Here is a 19,560-nt window from a genome sequence, read left to right on the forward strand (position 1 = left end):
TCAGACGGGGAATCAGCATTCCCTGGTCCTCACTGAGGGTTTTTATCTATATATTTATTTATGCTGTGTCTTTGCTGGACCTTCAATTACAGCTCCCACGCACAAACATGAAACATACACACACACACACACACAAACATGAAACACACACACACACACAAACATGAAACAGACACACACACACAAACATGAAACACACACACACAGACACACACACTCACTCATTCACACACACACACACACACGCACACACACTCACTCACACACAGACACACACACTCACTCACACACACACATACACTCACTCACACACACACACAGACACACACACTCACTCACACACACACACACACACACACACACACACACACTCACACACACACACACACACAGCGCGTGTAAGGAGCAGTGCGGCAGGCCCCTACCCCCGCACTCGGACACGTTCTTGGCCCCGGCGATGCCCTGGCTGTCGGTGCTGGGGCAGGGCTCGCAGGTGAGCTGGCCCGGGGTGTCCTGGTAGGTCCCGGGGGGGCACTGCACGCACTGCTCCTGCTCTCCGCTGTAGAAGGTTCCCACGCTGCAGCTGGCTGGGGGAGACAGCAGGGGACCAGGACACACTCCCTTAGACCCAATCTACACACGACTGGACCATAGATACTCCGCTATACCACTATCACTGTGATACGAGACACACTCTTAGAATTCCCATACAGAGTTCTGTACCATAGATACTCTGTTATACCACTACAACTGTGAGACTACAGATGCCCTCTTAGACCTCCCATACAGAGTTCTGTACCATAGATACTCAGTTACAGCACTACCACCTCGACACCATAGACTCCCTATTGGGCCACCCATACATAGTTCTGTACCATAGATACTCTGCTCTACCACTACAACTGCGCCACAACAGTAACAAAGACTGTGTCAGTGTTGAAAAGGTTTAAAAAGTTTGGTGAGGGTGTGAAGGTGACCCCCTCCTCCTCGGGCGGGGCGTGTACTCACTACACTTGCCGCCCCGCAGGACCTGGCCAGTGCTGCAGGTCTCCTGGTTTTCCGGAAGCCGGGAGGGCTTCTGGGCCACCTCGTACTCAGTGCCCGAGAACTGGATGTAGAACTGCTGCTTGTTTATGGACTTCCTGAGTGTCCGCATGGCCATCTGCAGCTTCTGCTTCATCTTCTCCCGCACGCACTCTATGTTACAGGAGTCTGCATTAACACAGAGACACACAGTCTATGTTACAGGGGTCTGCATTAACACAGAGAAACACACTCTATGTTACAGGAGTCTGCCATCAACACAGAGACACACAGTCTATGTTACAGGAGTCTGCATTAACACAGAGACACACAGTCTATGTTACAGGAGTCTGCCATCAACACAGAGACACACAGTCTATGTTACAGGAGTCTGCATTAACACAGAGACACAGTCTATGTTACAGGAGTCTGCATTAACACAGAGACACACAGTCTATGTTACAGGAGTCTGCATTAACACAGAGACACACAGTCTATGTTACAGGAGTCTGCATTAACACAGAGACACAGTCTATGTTACAGGAGACTGCCATTAACACAGAGACACACAGTCTATGTTACAGGAGTCTGCATTAACACAGAGACACAGTCTATGTTACAGGAGTCTGCCCTTAACACAGAGACACGCACTCCAGCGAGCACAGATAGACATTGACCTTTGACCTTTACCCTGTATGGACTGACCTGAGGCCTCCTCCTCCTTCATCTCCATCTCGAACTCGGCCGTGATGTGGGACACCTCCTTGGAGGGGGACTTCCGCCCCCGGCGCCGCTTCTTGGACGAGTCGCACTTGAGGTTGACGAAGGTCACATGACAGTCGTCCGTGCATGGGAACTGGCCACCTTCAAAATGAAAACACCCTCTTCAGGTTTCTGTAACAGTTGCATTATTATTACGCTTGAGACATTTCACATGAAATTTTCCTCTCCTGTTATGGATATAATATGTCTGGAAAGAAAGGCTTGCACAACCCAAAAAGAACAAGACTTCAGAAATGCTTATCATTAATCAATCAAACTGTATTTTATTTTGTATAGCTTACAATCTTACAGCTCATGTTCACAGGAAATCGAGTCAGGCAAATGTCACTCTCCTGAGTTTTGGGTATTGCAAGAATTCCCTTCCAGAAATTTCTATGATACAGCCAATGGACACAAACTATTTACTAACCACTTTTATAATGACCGGTTTTGTTGTTATGAACGCAACTGAACTCTTATGGCTGCTTTCGCTGTTAGCGTGTGTGTATGAGTGAGTGAGTGAGTGTGCGTGTGTGAGTGAGTGTGTGAGTGTGTGTGTGAGTGAGTGTGAGTGAGTGAGTGAGTGTGCGTGTGTGTGTGTGAGTGAGAGTGTGTGTGTGTGTGAGTGAGTGAGTGAGTGTGAGTGAGTGAGTGAGTGAGTGAGTGAGTGAGTGTGTGTGTGTGTGAGTGAGTGTGTGTGTGTGAGTGAGTGAGTGAGTGAGTGAGTGAGTGAGTGAGTGAGTGTGTGTGTGTGAGTGAGTGTGTGTGTGTGAGTGAGTGAGTGAGTGTGTGTGTGCTCATGACTGCGGGGGCGATGGGTTCGGAGCGAGGGCGGCCCGACTGTGGTTTTGGAAAGGCTGCTCTCTGGTCTGGGGGGGAAAAAAATGTGAACGATTCCTGCGAGAAAAAATGCGCTTCCTCTTCATGTGAACCGCAGCGGCGACTGGCGGGAGCACGTTTAAATTTCAATTAGGTGCTACCGAGCCGGGATGGGGGGGGGGGGGGTCCAACGTCTCACCGTCTGGAGCCGCCAAGCCGCTAAACGCCAGACGGCTTGTGTCTCGGCGCTTAAATCTAATGTTCTATTATAACGGGTAAGGAACAGGTCTCGTAACCCAAAGAACGTTGTACCTGCGTCCATTTACACAGCTGGATATATACTGCAGCAATGCACGTTAAGTACTTTGCTCAAGGGATGTAATCGCTGTGTAAAAAGTTGTGTAAGTAGTTCTGGATAAGAGCATCTGCTAAATGCCTGTGATGTATTGTAATGTAATTAAATGTAATGAAATGAAATGTAAAGTGATGTCATGTAATGTAATGTAATGTAATGTCATGTAAAGTGATGTAATGTAATGTAAAGTAATGTAATGTAAAGTGATGTAATGAAATGAAATGTAAAGTAATGTAAAGTAATGTAAAGTGATGTAATGTAAAGTAAAGTGATGTAATGTAATGTAATGTAAAGTAATGTAATGTAATGTAAAGTAATGTAAAGTGATGTAATTAAATGTAATGTAAAGTGATGTAATGTAAAGTGATATAAAGTGATGTAATGTAAAGTGATATAAAGTGATGTAATGTAAAGTGATGAAAAGTGATGTAATGTAATGTAATGTAAAGTGATGTCATGTAATGTAATGTAATGTAATGTCATGTAAAGTAATGTAATGTAATGTAAAGTGATGTAATGTAATGTAATGTAATGTAATGTATTGTAATGTAATTAAATGTAATGTAAAGTGATGTAATGTAATGTGCGCTGTGCGTTTGGGCCGTGCTGTATCTACCTGGCAGGCTCTGTCTGGGGGCGTCCCGGTGCTTCTCCTTGCTGCGGGGCTTCAGGTGACACTTGGCGTCTTTGATCTTGAAGCGGGCCTTCTGCTTGATGGGCGGAGCCAGGCTCTCTGACGGACAGGCACACACGGGACGGGCGTTACTCTCCGGCCCGTGAGGTTAGAGCGGACGCTGAGAGAGGCTCCAGCTGGGGTTCCCACTGGGGGCAACCAGGGTGAACCAACCGGCGGGGCTGTTTTACAAGTGCCTGATTTAGCACCTCCGATTTAAACAGGTCTGGGCTGCACGGAGATCACTTCTGCTCAGACAGGTCACTGTACAGTGTTTGGGAAAAATTATTTTAAATAATAACATTTTCATCAAGCAAAAAAAAAAAAAAAAGTTTTGAGAGAGCAGGGTAGTGCTATTTGCACACGGTATGGACAGAGCTGGGAAAGCATGGAACTTTCTAAGAATGAAAGTGAGAGAGTGACAAAAAAAGTGACAGGGGAATAGAGTGGTTTTTACAGCTTTCACAAGAGGACAAGTGAGAGGTAGCAGGCGACAGAGATCGGAGGGATAGAGACAGGAGAGAGAAAGTGAGAGAGATAGCATGAGAGTTAGAGAGAGGGAGAGAAGGTCAAAAGGGGACAGAAAGGGAAGGGGGCAGAAAGCGAGCGGGCGGGGGCTACCAGGGCGGAGCAAGTCGCCCGCGCCGACCGCGGCGAGTCCGCGACCGGGTCTGAAAAGTTTAAAATGCGGGCTCCTGTCACACAACGGCCCGGCGCAGACGAGAGGAATGGATGGAATCAGGAGGCCCAGCGGAGCCAGAGGAGGGAGAGGAAGGGCCAAGCTAAACTGGCCCTCTGCTCTCAGTAATCCAAGGACGCCGCACGGCCGCAGAGGGATCTGTGTGTGCAGCCGCCGCCCCAAGAATCCGACCACGGTTATCAGACGGATAAATCCCGCCAGGAGCTGACTGGTAAACAGACCAGAGCGCCTCTACCTCAGGATTAATGAGGACTGACACGTCAATTAAAGGGCTACGTTAAACGGCTGTTTATGGAAGTGGAGGGCAGAGCGCGCTGCGCTTTGACTGAACAGACCCCTCGGCAGGACTAAGGAGCCCAGCATGGGGTTGTAGACCGGAGGGGAGGTGAACTGAGGACAGCCGGGAGCGTGTGCGGGGGTGTGGGGGGGGTAAAGTACGCTCAGCGAACCCGGCGCATCGCGTGACTGTAAACCGCAGTCTGGGTCCGCCCCCGGGGGCGTCGGGACGTCCCGCGCGCTGCTTTAGCCGGCTCCCATGCGAGCGGCCCGAGCGTGAGGGGAAACCCGAGCCCTCTGAGAAGGGGCTCGCTGGAGGGGTCGGGTTCCACGCGGAGGCGGATTGATGGTGTTTCTGCGTGTCGCTCCGCGGCGGGACGGGTAGCCAGCGCCGCCGCCGCTAGCGCGCGGGCCCTTTGTTCCCGCCTCCGTCTTTCAGCGGCGCGACCGCCTCACGTGTCCCCCGGCACACAGGGTGCTGAGAGAAACATGGGCCCCCCTCACACGCACGGCAACCCACACCTCCGCATCTGTGGAAATTCAGACTCCAGACTTCAGACGCTTTTCAGGGGATGCGAAACCTGAGACGTGGGACTGTGTGGACGGGGTGGGGGTGGGATGGCGTCACCGGACAGAGCGCATGGTGGATTCCTGCAACCGAGCTCTGAGGCCGCGTCGCAGGATCGAACCGGGTCGAGCGTTGGGCGAGGGGAGGCCCTTGACCTCCGACACCGGTCTCGATTTTCACTTCGTCACATTCGCATCTCTCTCCTCCGGCTTGTGATCCTACGCGCTGAAGGATCAGCCCATCAGTGAGGGACCTGAAGGGCCCCGGACCTCTCTGTCTAAGTCTCGGGAGGTGCACAGCTGTAGAGGCACTGACGGCCCGTGTGACCGGGCTTTACAAACACAGGAAGAGAGGGTATGATGTGTGATGAAAAAGCCCAAAATGGCCGCTACCTGCACAGCTGAGGATGGTGGCGGTGGCGGTGGTGTTCCTCTTCTGCGGCACCTTCCCAGACTGCACCGGGACTCCGCAGCTGAGCGTGTAGCTGTTCTCCGAATCTGTGGGAAGGAGACGCACGCGCGCACGCACACACACACACACACACACACACACACACACACACACAGAAATAAGCAAGGCAGCCCGAGCCGCACAAACCCACAGACACACGGAGCCGTCACGTTTCACGCTAGCGAGGGAAAGGCCCGTACGGGCGACCCCCCCCCCCCCCCCTGCGGAGGTGACTGATGTCATCAGACCCGAGCCTGTTTGTCTTGATTAAGGAATGCGAGTCGGAGTGCAGGGGGGGGCGTAGCCGTCAGGGTGACAGAGTGCCGTTCGGGGCGAGATGGAGAGCGATTCCGCCCGGCGTCTCCTGGCCGCGAACCGTCCGATGGCGAACGGCGGTGTTTCTCTTGGCCCCCCGCCCCAGGTCCGCGGGTTCACGGGGGGGCTGGGGGGATTGTGGGATTGTATTGCTCTTTCTGTTCCTCCATTATCTCAGAGCCCAGCGGAGCGTCTGGAGAGCGGAGCTTGCCATCTGACACGCAGTCAGGAGCCGGGAGGCCGCCGAGCGGCGAGGAGAGCGCGCCGATCAAACACAGCGCCGGCCGCTCTGCTAAAGGAAACAAGCCCCGCGCCAGACCGCCGTCACTTCTACCCCCACCCCGCCCAGACCTCCCCACACTCTCACCCCCCACCCCCTCCCCAAACCCCCAACCCCCTCCCCAAACCCCCCGACCCCCCCTCCTCCCAAACCCCCACCTCGACCCCGACCGTGACGTTTTTCCAAAAGAATATTAAAGCATAAATTTTTCGGATCGCGTTAGAGGGGGCGGCGGCGGCTCGTTCAGCTCGGCCCGCGGTTCGAGGGGGCCAACGCAAACAGAGCCGCGGCCCGCTATTAAAGCGCTCAGAGACACGCCGGGGGCGAGTCTGCGGGGAGAGAGAGAGCGGGGCCAGGAACCCGGGCCTCGCAATCAACATCGCGATGTTCGTCCAGAATCGAATCATCAAAAAGAGATCTGTCATAATTACCCTCAGCGCATGACACGCAATCCGCGTATCCCTTATCGCAATTAACACAATCTCTCTCTCACAAAAAGCACATCCAGGAGTTATTTATAGTCAGCTGAGCATGAATCACGCATATTTCTCTGATTCTTTAAACGTCGGCCTTCCAGGCCAAAGCTGTACAAATAGCTTGCAGGTGGAAGGGGGCTGATTTCCTCTCGGCGAGGTCAGTTTAACTGCAGAGGAGCGATCTCTCCCAGACTCGTTTAAGTCTGTGTGCAGCGGGAGGACGCGTGCGACGAGGCTGTTATTCCACTAGAGGGCGGAAGAGAGTAAAGGATGTCTGGAGGCTGTGCTGGGCTTTGGCGGAGACGGCCAATGGGAGCGGGGGGGGTTCCGGCTGAGACGACCAATCGGAGGGGGGCGGGGGGGTTCCAGCATGGCTGGCTCTGTCGGCGGCCGTGGGAGGGGGGGTGATGGTGCGGGAGGGGACCCTGGCGGGGGGAAACGGGGGCGACCCAAACCGACCTGTGGTGAAGAGGGCGTTGGAAGGGCAGGACAGCGAGCACACCTCCGCCCCGCCCGTCTTGGCGCAGCTCAGCTGGGCTCTGGGGGCGGGCTTTCCGCTGGGGAGGCACTTCACCACCTCTGAGAGAGAGAGCCGGGGTCACGTTACCATGACAACCACCGACCCCGCCCACAGCCTCTGACCCCACGGCAGAGGGACCGCAGAGCAGGGTCACACAATCAGACACGCACACACACAGATGTATCTACACTCAGATACACACACATACATATACACACCAACACATGCATTAACACAAAAACAGACAAACACACACACAGATAGGCCTATATACACTCACACACAGCCTATGGTATAATAATGAGGGCAAGACATAGTTTTACTGTGCAGATACAGAGGGGAAGTGTTGAGGGGCATGGCTGTAGGTATAGGAGTGGGTTTCGGTATGGCTGCAGGTGTGGGCGTGTCTGTAATTGTGGGTGTGGCTGTGTGCGGCGTCACGGGCAGTGACAGACAGACGAAGCGGCGAGGGGGGCGGGGCTTACCGAGGCAGTCCCTCTTGTTCCAGTGCAGCTTGTGCCCGGGCGGGCACACACACTCGTAGCTGCCCAGCGTGTTCACGCAGCCATGCTCACACCCGCCGTTACTGATGCTGCACTCGTCCACGTCTGCAACACACACACACACGCACGCACGCACGCACGCACGCACGCACGCACGCACGCACGCACGCACACACACGCACACACACGCACACGCACACGCACACGCACACACGCACACACGCGCACACACACACGCACACACACACACACACGCACACACACACACACACACACGCACACACGCACACACACACACACGCGCACACACACACACGCGCACACACACACACACACGTGATTCTCCTTAAACACGTCACAGAACAAAAAACAATAACACGGATGCCGGCCCCACTCGGTTCAGCAGAGAAAGACACCGCACATTCCACGGTCAGCCAGGGCTCCCAAAACCCCGGGTCTCCACATACATCAATGCCAAGGATATGACACGGGGGAAGTGACATCACACATTCCCCACAGTGACATGTCCAGGTGGCTGTGCGGAGCGCGTGTGGCCTGATACGGGTAGACGGGGAGACGGGGGGGACGGGGGTACGGGGGGGACAGCGGGACGGGGGGTACCCACCCCCGCAGTGCGTCAGGCCGTACAGCGTGTAGCCTCTCTCGCACACGCACTCGAAGCTGCCCGGGTAGTTTATGCACGTGTGGTCGCACGTCCTCTCGAAGGAGCACTCGTCGATATCTGCCGGGAGGAACACACACACACACACACACACACGCCGACAGAGTCAGTGACACACAGGGAGAGCCTAAGAACACATAAAAGCAAGCCATTTATTTTTTGTTTTGTCTCTCACATTTTATTTATTTTTCCTCTAACGGCCCTAGCCGGCTGTAAGTGGTGTTTAAGTTGCAGGTTGCTCTTGTCCGTGTATGTATATGTGTCTGTGTATATGTGTCTGTGGCCGGGTCGTTCTGATCCGGCTGCCCCACACGAGCAGAAGCGCCTCTAATCACGGTGGGGGTGCACGGGAGCGTGGGGGTTATAATTACAGAGCCTGCACAGCGGGGCCCGGGCTGAGCTAAGTGGACCCGGGGAGCTTTGAAATGGACTGAGCTGACCATGGGGGACCAGACAGGAGCACAGATAATGACCTCTGTGGTCCCATACCCCAACACAACCACTCCCTACAGAGCAGATGTGGACCCGTGCTCTCACACACACACACATGCACACCCACACACACATTCATACAGTCTCACACACACATACACATACACACACACACACACGCTCCGTTACACTGCTCGCTCCTAAACATGTCCAGAGCTGAGCGTCGATCGCTTTCTCCCCGAATGGCCATTAGATTTTATCATGAAGCAGAGTGAAGAACAGGGAGAGAGAGCGAGGGAAAGAGAGAGAGAGAGAGAGAGAGAGAGAGGAGAGAGAGAGAGAGAGAGAAATGAAATGATGAAATGGATAGGAGAGAGGCTGGGCAGCTGAAACAGTCATTAGACAGGATGCAATAACCAGCTCGCATTTGAAACAGACAGGCAGGGCCGGGATGAAAATAAACTGCTTCATTACCCACAGGGACCCTCGGTAAACACGCTCACGAGACAGAAAAACAAACAGCACTTCAGAGACCGTCTTCTGCAGTTCCCCAGAGATTAAATACTGTAATTCTGTCTTCTTAATTGAAACGAGGCAGTTCAACAGACATCATTTGAAATTTTTTAGCTGTACATTGAAAGTAGATTATGGTAATATATACACCACACCAAATAGATATATTTTTTGCTCGTATGGTTAACCTGAACTTTTCCTTTAACCGTTTGACGAGTGGGTTTTGACACTAAGCCAGTGTTCTAAACCCCCACTGCTTTCAGTTACCAGTAGTGATTGTTACATCAGCATTAGAATGTTCAGTTAACAACACTCTAATCACATATTTGTGATGTCACTCCTTAAAAGGTGTGACATCAGGACGAGCCCGGGACGGGACGGGCGCGGCCGCGGGGACAGGCGGGGGTGCGCGGGATCGGTTCGGGCCCTCTTAAACCCTCCCGAGCCCCGGCGTTGGTCGCCAGCGCCGCCCGCGCTGATTTACGGCTCTTCTGTCTCTCTGGAAACCAAGTGGTTTTTAACGAGCCGTGCGCTGCAGCGGGCCATGGGACCGGAGCGGGTCCCCGGAGACGCCCTGACAGGGTCAGACACTGACACACCCTGAGCATGACAGAGCAGGGGAAACACTGTGACATTACAGAGGCAGGGGAGAGAGGGGAGAGAGATAGAGATAGAGAGAGAGATACAGAAAGAGGAGAGAGGGAGGGAGGGGAGAGAGATACGGAGAGAGAAAGAGAGAGATACAGAGAGAGAAAGAGAGAGATACAGAGAGAGAAAGAGAGATACAGAGAGAGAAAGAGAGAGATACAGAGAGAGAGAGAGGGAGGGAGGGAGGGGAAAGAGATACGGAGAGATACAGAGAGAGGAGGGAATGAGTGAGAAATGATGGGAGGGGAGAGAGATACAGAGAGGGAGAGACTGATACAAAGAAAGAGATACGCAGACAAAGAGAGAAGGGAGAAAGAGAAGAGAGGGAGGGAGGGAGGGAAAGAGAGAGAGAACCTGGGTCTGTCAGAGCAGTGCTGCCAGATCTGGGCCCTGCCAGTGGTCAGGAAAAGACCGGAGTCATGATATTTCACAGGAAAGGCAGCTCTCAGCGAAATAAGTTTAACTTCATAAGGCAGAAATACCCCGGAGCGCATCACCAGATACCCTGACCTGGCTCTGACTATCAGCGCCGGAGGGGAGTTTTACCTGGCAGCGAACACGAGCGGAACGCCTTTCACTCCACTAACAGGACGCTCTACAGCTTACCCGCACCCAAAAAAAATACGGCTCTGAAAAGTAATTCTGTTCCTTGACTTTTTTTATGGAATTGTGGGTCCCATCGCAAGACAGAATTCGGCAGAGCCCCCGCATTCGAAAGTTGCTGATAAAATACTCCAAAAAAGACGCTCAAGACATTCGCGATGGAGTACTGGACGAGCCAAAAAAACCAGCAGGAACCACGGTACACCATCTTCAAACATAAAGGTCCCGTAAATGGCTTAGGAGAGGCTGAACTACGCAGTAAAAAAGTACTGTAAACCAGGACCCAGGAGAAGACCGAAGGCCAGCCGGAGAGCAGGCCCAGCGCGGGGGACGCTGGGATTGTTTCCCATTAGAGAGACAGTAATTGGAGGAAATGGGAAGTGAATGTGAACATGCCAGAGCTGTCACAGGGAATGAGAGAGGCCATCTCTCTGTGAAGGGGGTGGGGGGGGAGGGGGGGGGTGGAGAGGCCATAGAGCCCTCTGTCTGGAGCACATTAGAGCCCAGTCTAGAGCACGTTTATGCAGAGACTGCCTGCTGTAAATCACCTCTGATTGTCCATAAAAATAGCCCTCTCTCTATCTCTATTTCTCTCATTATCTGCATCTCTCCAGCCCTCCATCTGTATCTCTCTCGCTTTGTAACGTTCCCTCTCTATTTGTATCTCTCTCTCTTCATCTATCTCTATTGGTATCTTTCTCTCTCATTATCTGTATCTCTCTCCCTCTATCTGTATCTCTCTCTCTGTTCATATCTCTCTCCCTCTGTATCTGTCTCTGTATCTGTATCTCTCTCTCTTCATCTATATCTCTCTATCAGTACCTTTCTGTCTTACTGTATCTCTCCCTCTCTCTCTCTGTATCTCTCTCACAAATTCAAAGTGCTATGAAATACACTTATCGTCAAAGCATATGTACAAAACTGTACTTGAACGTGAATGCAGATTAATCTGAATAATTGCTATAGCTACCTGTGGTAACAGCAACAATGACAGAAACTGTCATATCAACGCTAATAATAGCATTATACAATCGCTCGCTACACCACTGTTATCACTGGACCCCCTCCCACGCCCTGTAAGTTCAGTATGAATGTCAGCAGTAATTGGGAGTAGCCTATTTTAAGTTATACAAGTGTGCACCGTTGTACAAGTACATTGCACACTATAATTAGTCACAGACACACACACAATCTTTCTTCTCCACCTATTATTAATTGAACCTTTCCTCACCAATTCAGAATAAACATTTACTTGAGGCAAAGCAGTGCCCACTTGAATCAATGTTCAGAAAATCTTCATGCAAAAAGTGGAGGGAAAAAAATGGACGGCAAACAGTTATTTATGCTTGCCCATTTCTCGAGGTTAACTGGAACACTGAAACATTCAGACCAACGTGTGTGTGTGTGTGTGTGTGTGTGTGTGTGTGCGCAATGTGATGTGTGTGCGAGTGTGGGTGTGTTGAGGAGGCAACGCTGTCCTGTTTACTTATCTGTCACCCTGGGCAGGCTGCCTCTCTGTCTCACAGTGCTGACAGCTGATAGGCCCGGGCCCTGTGGGGGGACTGCAGGAGCACGCTGCTGCCCGAGCCGCCCTGCAGCGTCCGCGCTGACTCACCCCTAACGCAGAGACCACCCCTCTTTTACATACGACAACACCTTTCCGGCAGTGAGCGGACCTTCGGACCTCGCCTCTAGGACCCGTCTCTGCAGGACGATTCACCTGCTGCACGGGTTCTTTTTTACCTTTATTTCTGGCCATTCTTTTTTTTTTCCTCAGCGATCGTCCACTGTCGGGCTGCGTTCGTCAATCGGGGCTCGTAATGAACCACTGACGCGGACGATTCCGTTCCCCCTGCAGGCAAGAAGGGCCTGAATCTAACCCGTGACCGCGTGCTACTCAGACGGACCACTAGCGGTGCTCACGGAACCCGTCCCCCCGGACGCGGACGCAGAATCAACTCAGTTCCGCGGCCTGGCTGTTTTCACCGCGACGGCGATGGCGGTGTTCGTGCTCCCAGCGTTCATTTCTAAAAACAAAAAAACAGCCGAACGTTCACTGCAGGAAAGAGCCCGAACGCTTATTTAACAAATCACCCACAAGCACATTAAACATTAAACCCACAGGCGACCCTGCTCCTAAAACACACAGCTTTACGGCCACAAAACCCATAAACTGCGCACTAAAGCTTTTACTGCCACGCTCTCATTTCATTTATCGCCGCACGGCTTACACGGGACGACGGACGAGCGGCAGCCATCGGACAACGAGAACGACCTTCTCCTGCAGCCGTCGGACAGCGAGAACGACCTTCTCCTGCAGCCGTCGGAGCGCGAACGAACCGCGACACGAGATACGGTTTCGTTTTCCACACGTGCACAGGTCCTGAGGAGACGGAAAGCACCGGAATATTCACAGAGACATGATACGCGAGGCCCCTTTGTGGTGAAAATAACAAAAGGAGAGAAAGCATATCTTTTAAAAAACATCTGCGCAGCGAGCCCTCTCTCTGCTCTCCGTATTTAACACACGTGCTTGGCAGCGTACCGTACGGTAGCTCACGGGGATGTCAGCGTTGTCCTCGCCGTATATTTAAAAAAAAAAACCCTCCAGCATAGGAGGTCAGCCTTCTCCCCTCCGGAGTATCCACTGTTTTAGTCTCGACTGCAGCTCGCAGAGAGATCGGGTAAAGGCGCTGTGAAAGTTAATTCAATTAACCCTCAGATTAATACAATTATTAGATGCCTAATCGTGGAATCCAAATAGCACCTTCGGGTGTGGCAATGTGCAGTCGATGGGCATGTCCATAAGGCAGTGAGGTAGCGGGATGACCCGCCCCGGCAGCCCCCGAAGAGCGCATCGTCTGTAAGCGCCAAAACCGCCAGAGCGTATAACACAGACACGGCCATTAAAAAAGGGACCGCAGCACCCCTGAGCAGCTGAGAGCAAACCACCAGAGCGGAGCCGCACTCGCACACTCATACACTCGCGCACTCGCACACTCGCGCACTCGCACACTCGCGCACTCGCGCACTCACACACTCACGCACTCGCACACTCGCACACTCGCGCAGAAGCTGAGAATATTATAGCCGCATCTCCGGGAGGGACGGGGGGGGGGCGGGTGTAACGTCATCACCGACCCCCAGGGGACTGAAAGAACGGCGGGACGGTGCGGCGTGCTCTCTTTACCACCCCCCCCGCCCCCCGGTCCCGTCCGCAGGGTACCGGCGCGAGGCGAACAGTCGCAGCCTCCGCCGCCTCTCAAATCCCACAACATGCCGCTTTAATGGGATAATTAGCACAACACTGCTATGCACTTGGCAGGCAGGCCTGTTGGACTGGTGCCACTGATGGTGATTAATCACCCCCCCCCCCCACCCCAAACCCACTGCTTTCATATTTGGACTCCCTCGTGTTCACGCTTCCTAATACACGCTGCACGCAGGCACTAAAAGCAGCTACTGCCGCACCGTCTGCTTACATCTCAGCACTGACGTGTTAACACCCTGTAACTACTGAACACGCACTCTCTTCAGCCCCGCAGCATATGCTGTAGATTAGCCCCTTTGAAGAGTGTGTTTTTCTGGAACGTTCTTTCAAAATTCTAAGCCAGTGTTCCAGAACTCCATCGCTTTAGGTTACCAGTAGTGACTGTGACATCAGCATTAGAATGTTCAGTTAAGAGCATTCTAATCACGTGTGACCTCACGCCTAACAGAGTTAATTGCCCTTGCCTTGACGAGTCTGGAAGTCGCACAGGATATTACGACCCTGTATAAATTTATGAGTGCTTATAAATTTATTTGAGGGGAGCTCTGAGGAAACTACCAGCGCCTCTGAAGCGTGGCCAGGGCACATTACCCGGCCGATCCGGAATGTTCCGCCACGCAGGCGGGGTGCTGGACTGAGAGCTGTGGATGTGGCTCGCGGGCCGAGGCCAACACGCAGTCCTTTCCTGTCACGCTATTTCCGATTGGCGGGTGGGTATGTTGGCGGGCGTCGTAGGCCTTGCGCGGAGGGCTATGCCCGGTTCTGGTTCTGTACCCAGACGAGGATGGCGGAGCAAACCCGAGCTTACAGCGAGAGAGGCAGAGAGCGTTTCTTACGCAGCCCTCCGCTACTGGCAGGCATGAAGCAGTTATCATGACCGATACCACAGAGAGGTGAAGACGCGGTGAAGACGCTAGGCTAACGCAGGCTAACGTCTCCTTAGCCGCGCCCCGGCTACCCCGGAATGCGCTCGAGGAACAGAAAGGGGGGCGCGAGCAACAAAAAGGGGGGGGGGGGGGGCGTTCAGCGGGAGTTTGGACGGATGACAAAAGCACTCCTGGGCACCAGCTTTAATAAAGTGGTCTGCTCTTTGAGCGCGGCCCCCGCCCCCGGCGTCCCGCCGCGGCCTGTAATCTGGAGCCGCCATTCAGCGGCCGTAAATAACCCCCGGATTGGGATTTTTTTCTTTTTTTTTGGGGCGTTTACGGCCCCTAACCGAGGTGAAACAGACACTTTGAAAAAGTTTTTTTACAATCGCACGTGTAAGTTCACGACCCCTTGGCCTCGTTCAGACGCCTCTGGTTCAAGTATGGAACTGAACTGAAGGTGAACTTGAAACCTGACTGAACGGTTTCCAAAAAAGCAAAAGAAAAAAAAAAAACGCTTTTTAAAGTTGAATCGAAGCGCATATCGAGCGCGGAGGAGGGAGTTGCTTCTTGTTTTTTATTTATTTCGGAGGAGTCCCCGGGGGAAGTGTCTTTGCCACGGGGGGGGGGCGTGTCCCTGGAGGTGACGGACAGCTGTCACTCACCCTGGCAGCTGCGCTCGTCGGTCAGCAGCTTGTGGCCCTTCTGGCAGCTGCACTCGAAGCTGCCCACCGTGTTCCTGCAGGAGTGATCGCAGCCCCCGTTGTTCTCCTGACACTCGTCTATATCTGCAGGGAGAGGGGGAGAGAGAGGGAGAGAGAGAGAGAGAGAGGGACAGAGAGAGATGAGTCAGATGAATTATGTCCCTGCTGAGTTGAATTGGTCAGTGGACAGCACAGCACAATCAAACATTTCCTGAAAAAAGTCTCCAGAAATGGCAAATAATGGATTTGTACTTGTACTCCTGTTCTATGGCACAGCCCACGGACGGGGTGGAGAGGCTGTGGAGGTGGGCACGGACAGCCCACTCCTTCGACTCTGAATAAAAGCAGCTCCTCAGTGCGGTTAAACCAGCAAAATGCACCTGCTCCACCTCCCCAGTAATAAGCCTGAAGATGTAAAACTACTAGAAACCACAGAGTGCTTCATTGTTCACACCTGTATTCAGTATCCCACCTATGTTCTGTATCGTAATGTGTTTTATCCAATTGATTTTTATCATTTTTCACATTGTAGCCCTGATTTCATTCTCTCCGTTACTTTCCTGCTCAGTGCAAACACAAAATCAACCACAAAATGGTGAGCTGTACAGGGCCTGTCCTGGACCAGGCCTGTGCTGGACCAAACCTGTGCTGGACCGGGCCTGTAGTGGACCAGGCCTGTGGTGGACTGAGGCTTTACTGGACTGAACTACTAGTCCCAGCTCACCATCCAGGCCCACCTGGAGTACAGCAGCGCCAGTCACCTGCACAGGCCCCGCCCCCTGGGCGGAGCCATAACCGCCAGCGCAGCTGTCCGTCCGCCAGGTGCGCCCATTCACTAGCACTCAGAGCCGCGGTGCGGTCTGCGCCCCCCCGACCCACAATGCAAAGCGGGCGCGGGAGCCGCGTACAGGGAACAATGAGCGCTCGGGATCCCCGTGACCGCAGAGCCCGCCAAACTGCTGTCTGTCAGAGGCTCTGATTTCACACGCACATTTCCCCTCTCACCCCGGCCCGGGCGTCCACTCCTCCTCTCTGGGAAGGTGGCGGGGGGGTAATTTCGGGCGGTGTAATATTCTCGTGTGACGGACGGGTGGGTGAGTGGGGGGCAGGGCAGTAGGAGGAGAATGGCGTGGCAGATTACACAGGATAAGCCCGTTTTGATTGGTGTCGTAAGTGATGAAAACTGCCGGAGATTAGCCAAAGCCTTTGAGCCGGGAGGAAGTGGAGCACAAAGCAGCATGGGAAAATTGCCAAGGGGAGGCGCTCGGCGGCCGCGGGGGCCGCGGGGGCCGTCGGGGCCCGACAATGGAAGGGCCGGCGGGAAACAAAACGTCTGAGCCCCTCTGTGTGCTCGCCCCCCCGTGGGACGAGCCCCGCCCCCTTTCCCAGGCTCCTGGCAGTTATTCCCCCTCTCACCCCTCCCACAGGGGGGAAACGTCTCTCTCGCGTTAAACCCCACGTCCTTAAACGCATTTAAACGGACGGGGGGGCCGAGGGAACCCCCCTTCCCCTCGTTTCCGTCGCCTCCGCGGACCAACCCGATAAGATCCTCTCGCGCAGAGAGAATATGGGTGAAATCGGGACCGGAATAAAAGACGAAGGAACGGCTCTCGCCGCTGCGGCTGCTTGCCTTTTCCCGCTCGGCTGACCTATTTGGCTCCCGACTGGACCGCCTCCGCTGACTAATCCCTGGCTGAATCCGTGTTTAACAACGCTCTTCAGTCACGCCTGCTACACGCTAATCCCTGTTTACCCCCGTGCTGAAAGGCGCCGATCGCCTGGCTCTTAATTAATAATTGCTATTTTTGTGGCTCGCGATATTTCCTAATCGCCGTTTCGTGGAACGGGGCGTTACGATATTATTCGCCCACGCGCAAAAGCCATCGCACGCTAAATGTTGCCGGCTAATCCCCTGACGCGTTACGCTTCCCCTGTCTGTCTCCTCCTCACCTCGGAAACGCTGCCTCCTTTTATGACCCGACGACCTCCGACCCCCTCAGCGGCCCGTGCCATTGGCTGAGAGAGCTTGTGAGCAGGTCAAGGGCCACCTCCTTTAAACTTATTTGACTTATTTGAACACCTCTTTAAAGGGAGTTAGTCCTTTTCGAAAACAGTGGAAGTGAAAGATAAGCAAGCATCTCTTCTCTTACCATTCCTCCCAAATCCCCCCTACCACCCCCTTTTCCCAAATGTGTCCTGCATGTCCTCCTGATTGCACCCCTCCCCTCTACCCAGCAAGCTCACAAAAAAATGCACAACTGTCAATCAAACACCCACAAGCACTGCCATCCCCGCACTGGCGTTCTCTCCTTAATTACCTCCTTGGAAAAACAGGAGGATAATAAGCATGGTGTTCCGACGGGCCATAATGAGCCATTCCAGCGGAAACAAATAACATGCACTTCAGCATCTTGAAATGATAAAATTGACAGAGAGAGAGAGAGATAAAGAGAGAGATGGACACAAAAAATAAAACCACATTTCAGACACTAAAAGATGATACTACCCCCCACCGCGTTTGCCCCAACGCCCCCCTTAGCCAAACTAATGGAGCCTTAGCACAGCAGGTACTGTAAATACAGAGAGGTTCCACAGGGCTGCTGTGGCCAGGCTGCAGTACGCTCTTTCAGTGCGGAGACTGTGGGATTATGAAGGGCAGTAAAGAAGCCACACGGTGGTCTAACTACACACTGCTACCGGCCTCCTGTAGCCTCACAGTGGATCTGATTCAGTCCAGTACCGTGTTTATACAGTGCATCTGATTCAGCCCAGTACAGTGTTCATACAGTGGATCTGATTCAGTCCAGTGCACCGTTACTACAATAGATTAGATTTAGTCCAGTACACTTTTAATACAGTAGATCTGACTTAGGTCCAATACACTGCTTATACAGCAGATCTGATTTAGTCCAGTACAGTGTTGACACTTCAGTGGAGCTGAACGCTCACGCACACACACTGCTCACACAGCGCACCGCGCACCGCTGCCTATCGTGAGCCTGACTGCAGACGTATCGGCGGAGGCAGAAGCCCGGCGATCATCCTCCTCTCCCCCCGACGGGCAGCCAGGCAGACAGAGGCGCTCGTTAGCGAGCCGGCTCTAATTACGGCTCCGCGCGCACACACACACACGCGCGCGCGCGCGCGCGGAGGACGGGGGCTTAATGAGTTACGCCAGACGCTCGCTCGCCTTCGCAGCCGCCAGTGAAATAAACACCAAAAAAAAAATATGAACACGCTATCAAACTGCCCTCAGGGGCAAAGAAGAGAACGGCAGAATTAATTATCAGGATTTTCTTTTTTGTAATAAGGTAGCAAATGACAGGATTGAGTCAGTATTTTTATTGCTTGTCGGCAAAAGGCAGAGCTTTATCATTGTTAGTGTTTATTTGGTAGATGCCCCGATTCAGAATATCTCAGGAAATATCCTGAAGAAAAATTTCTTGTTTTTATTTTTTGTCTGTATTTTCTCCCAATTTGTAATGTCCAATTTTGAAGACGAGCACGGGCCCTGCAACAGAACACAAAGTCAAGCTGCCGCTCAAGCCGACAGACTGCGACTGCCCTGTTGTTCAGACCAGTGACTGTGACTGCCCTAATGACCAGACCAGTGACTGTGACTGCCCTAATGACCAGAGCAGTGTCTGTGACTGCCCTAATGACCAGAGCAGTGTCTGTGACTACCCTAATGACCAGAGCAGTGACTGTGACTGCCCTGTAGTTCAGACCATTAACTGTGACTGCCCAAATGACCAGAGCAGTGACTGTGACTGCCCTAATGACCAGAGCAGTGTCTGTGACTGCCCTAATGACCAGAGCAGTGTCTGTGACTGCCCTAATGACCAGAGCAGTGTCTGTGACTGCCCTAATGACCAGAGCAGTGACTGTGACTGCCCTAATGACCAGAGCAGTGACTGTGACTGCCCTAATGACCAGAGCAGTAACTGTGACTGCCCTAATGACCAGAGCAGTGACTGTGACTGCCCTGTTGTTCAGACCAGTGACTGTGACTGCCCTAATGACCAGAGCAGTGTCTGTGACTGCCCTAATGACCAGAGCAGTGACTGTGACTGCCCTAATGACCAGAGCAGTGACTGTGACTGCCCTAATGACCAGAGCAG

The 19,560-nt window shown here is 53.1% G+C and overlaps 1 protein-coding gene across 6 annotated transcripts in view; it reads right to left on the reverse strand.

Moving 5' to 3' along the window:
- The window catches only part of LOC135245464 (signal peptide, CUB and EGF-like domain-containing protein 1), an 86,706-nt gene that overhangs the window by 8,309 nt on the left and 58,837 nt on the right, over window positions 1–19,560 (reverse strand). For 4 of the 6 annotated variants that reach the window (XM_064318505.1, XM_064318506.1, XM_064318501.1 and 1 more), the window contains 9 exons: window positions 15,401–15,523; window positions 8,346–8,462; window positions 7,703–7,825; window positions 7,157–7,276; window positions 5,569–5,673; window positions 3,576–3,692; window positions 1,714–1,887; window positions 1,009–1,212; window positions 426–587 (listed from right to left, as the gene is read on the reverse strand). In XM_064318505.1, coding sequence (XP_064174575.1) covers window positions 426–587; window positions 1,009–1,212; window positions 1,714–1,887; window positions 3,576–3,692; window positions 5,569–5,673; window positions 7,157–7,276; window positions 7,703–7,825; window positions 8,346–8,462; window positions 15,401–15,523 — 1,245 coding nt within the window. The remainder of the gene's footprint in view (window positions 1–425; window positions 588–1,008; window positions 1,213–1,713; window positions 1,888–3,575; window positions 3,693–5,568; window positions 5,674–7,156; window positions 7,277–7,702; window positions 7,826–8,345; window positions 8,463–15,400; window positions 15,524–19,560) is intronic. The other 2 variants (XM_064318502.1, XM_064318504.1) reach the window with 1 other exon arrangement.

The sequence above is a fragment of the Anguilla rostrata genome, chromosome 19 (assembly GCF_018555375.3).
Source record: "Anguilla rostrata isolate EN2019 chromosome 19, ASM1855537v3, whole genome shotgun sequence".
Taxonomy (NCBI): Eukaryota; Metazoa; Chordata; class Actinopteri; order Anguilliformes; family Anguillidae; genus Anguilla; species Anguilla rostrata.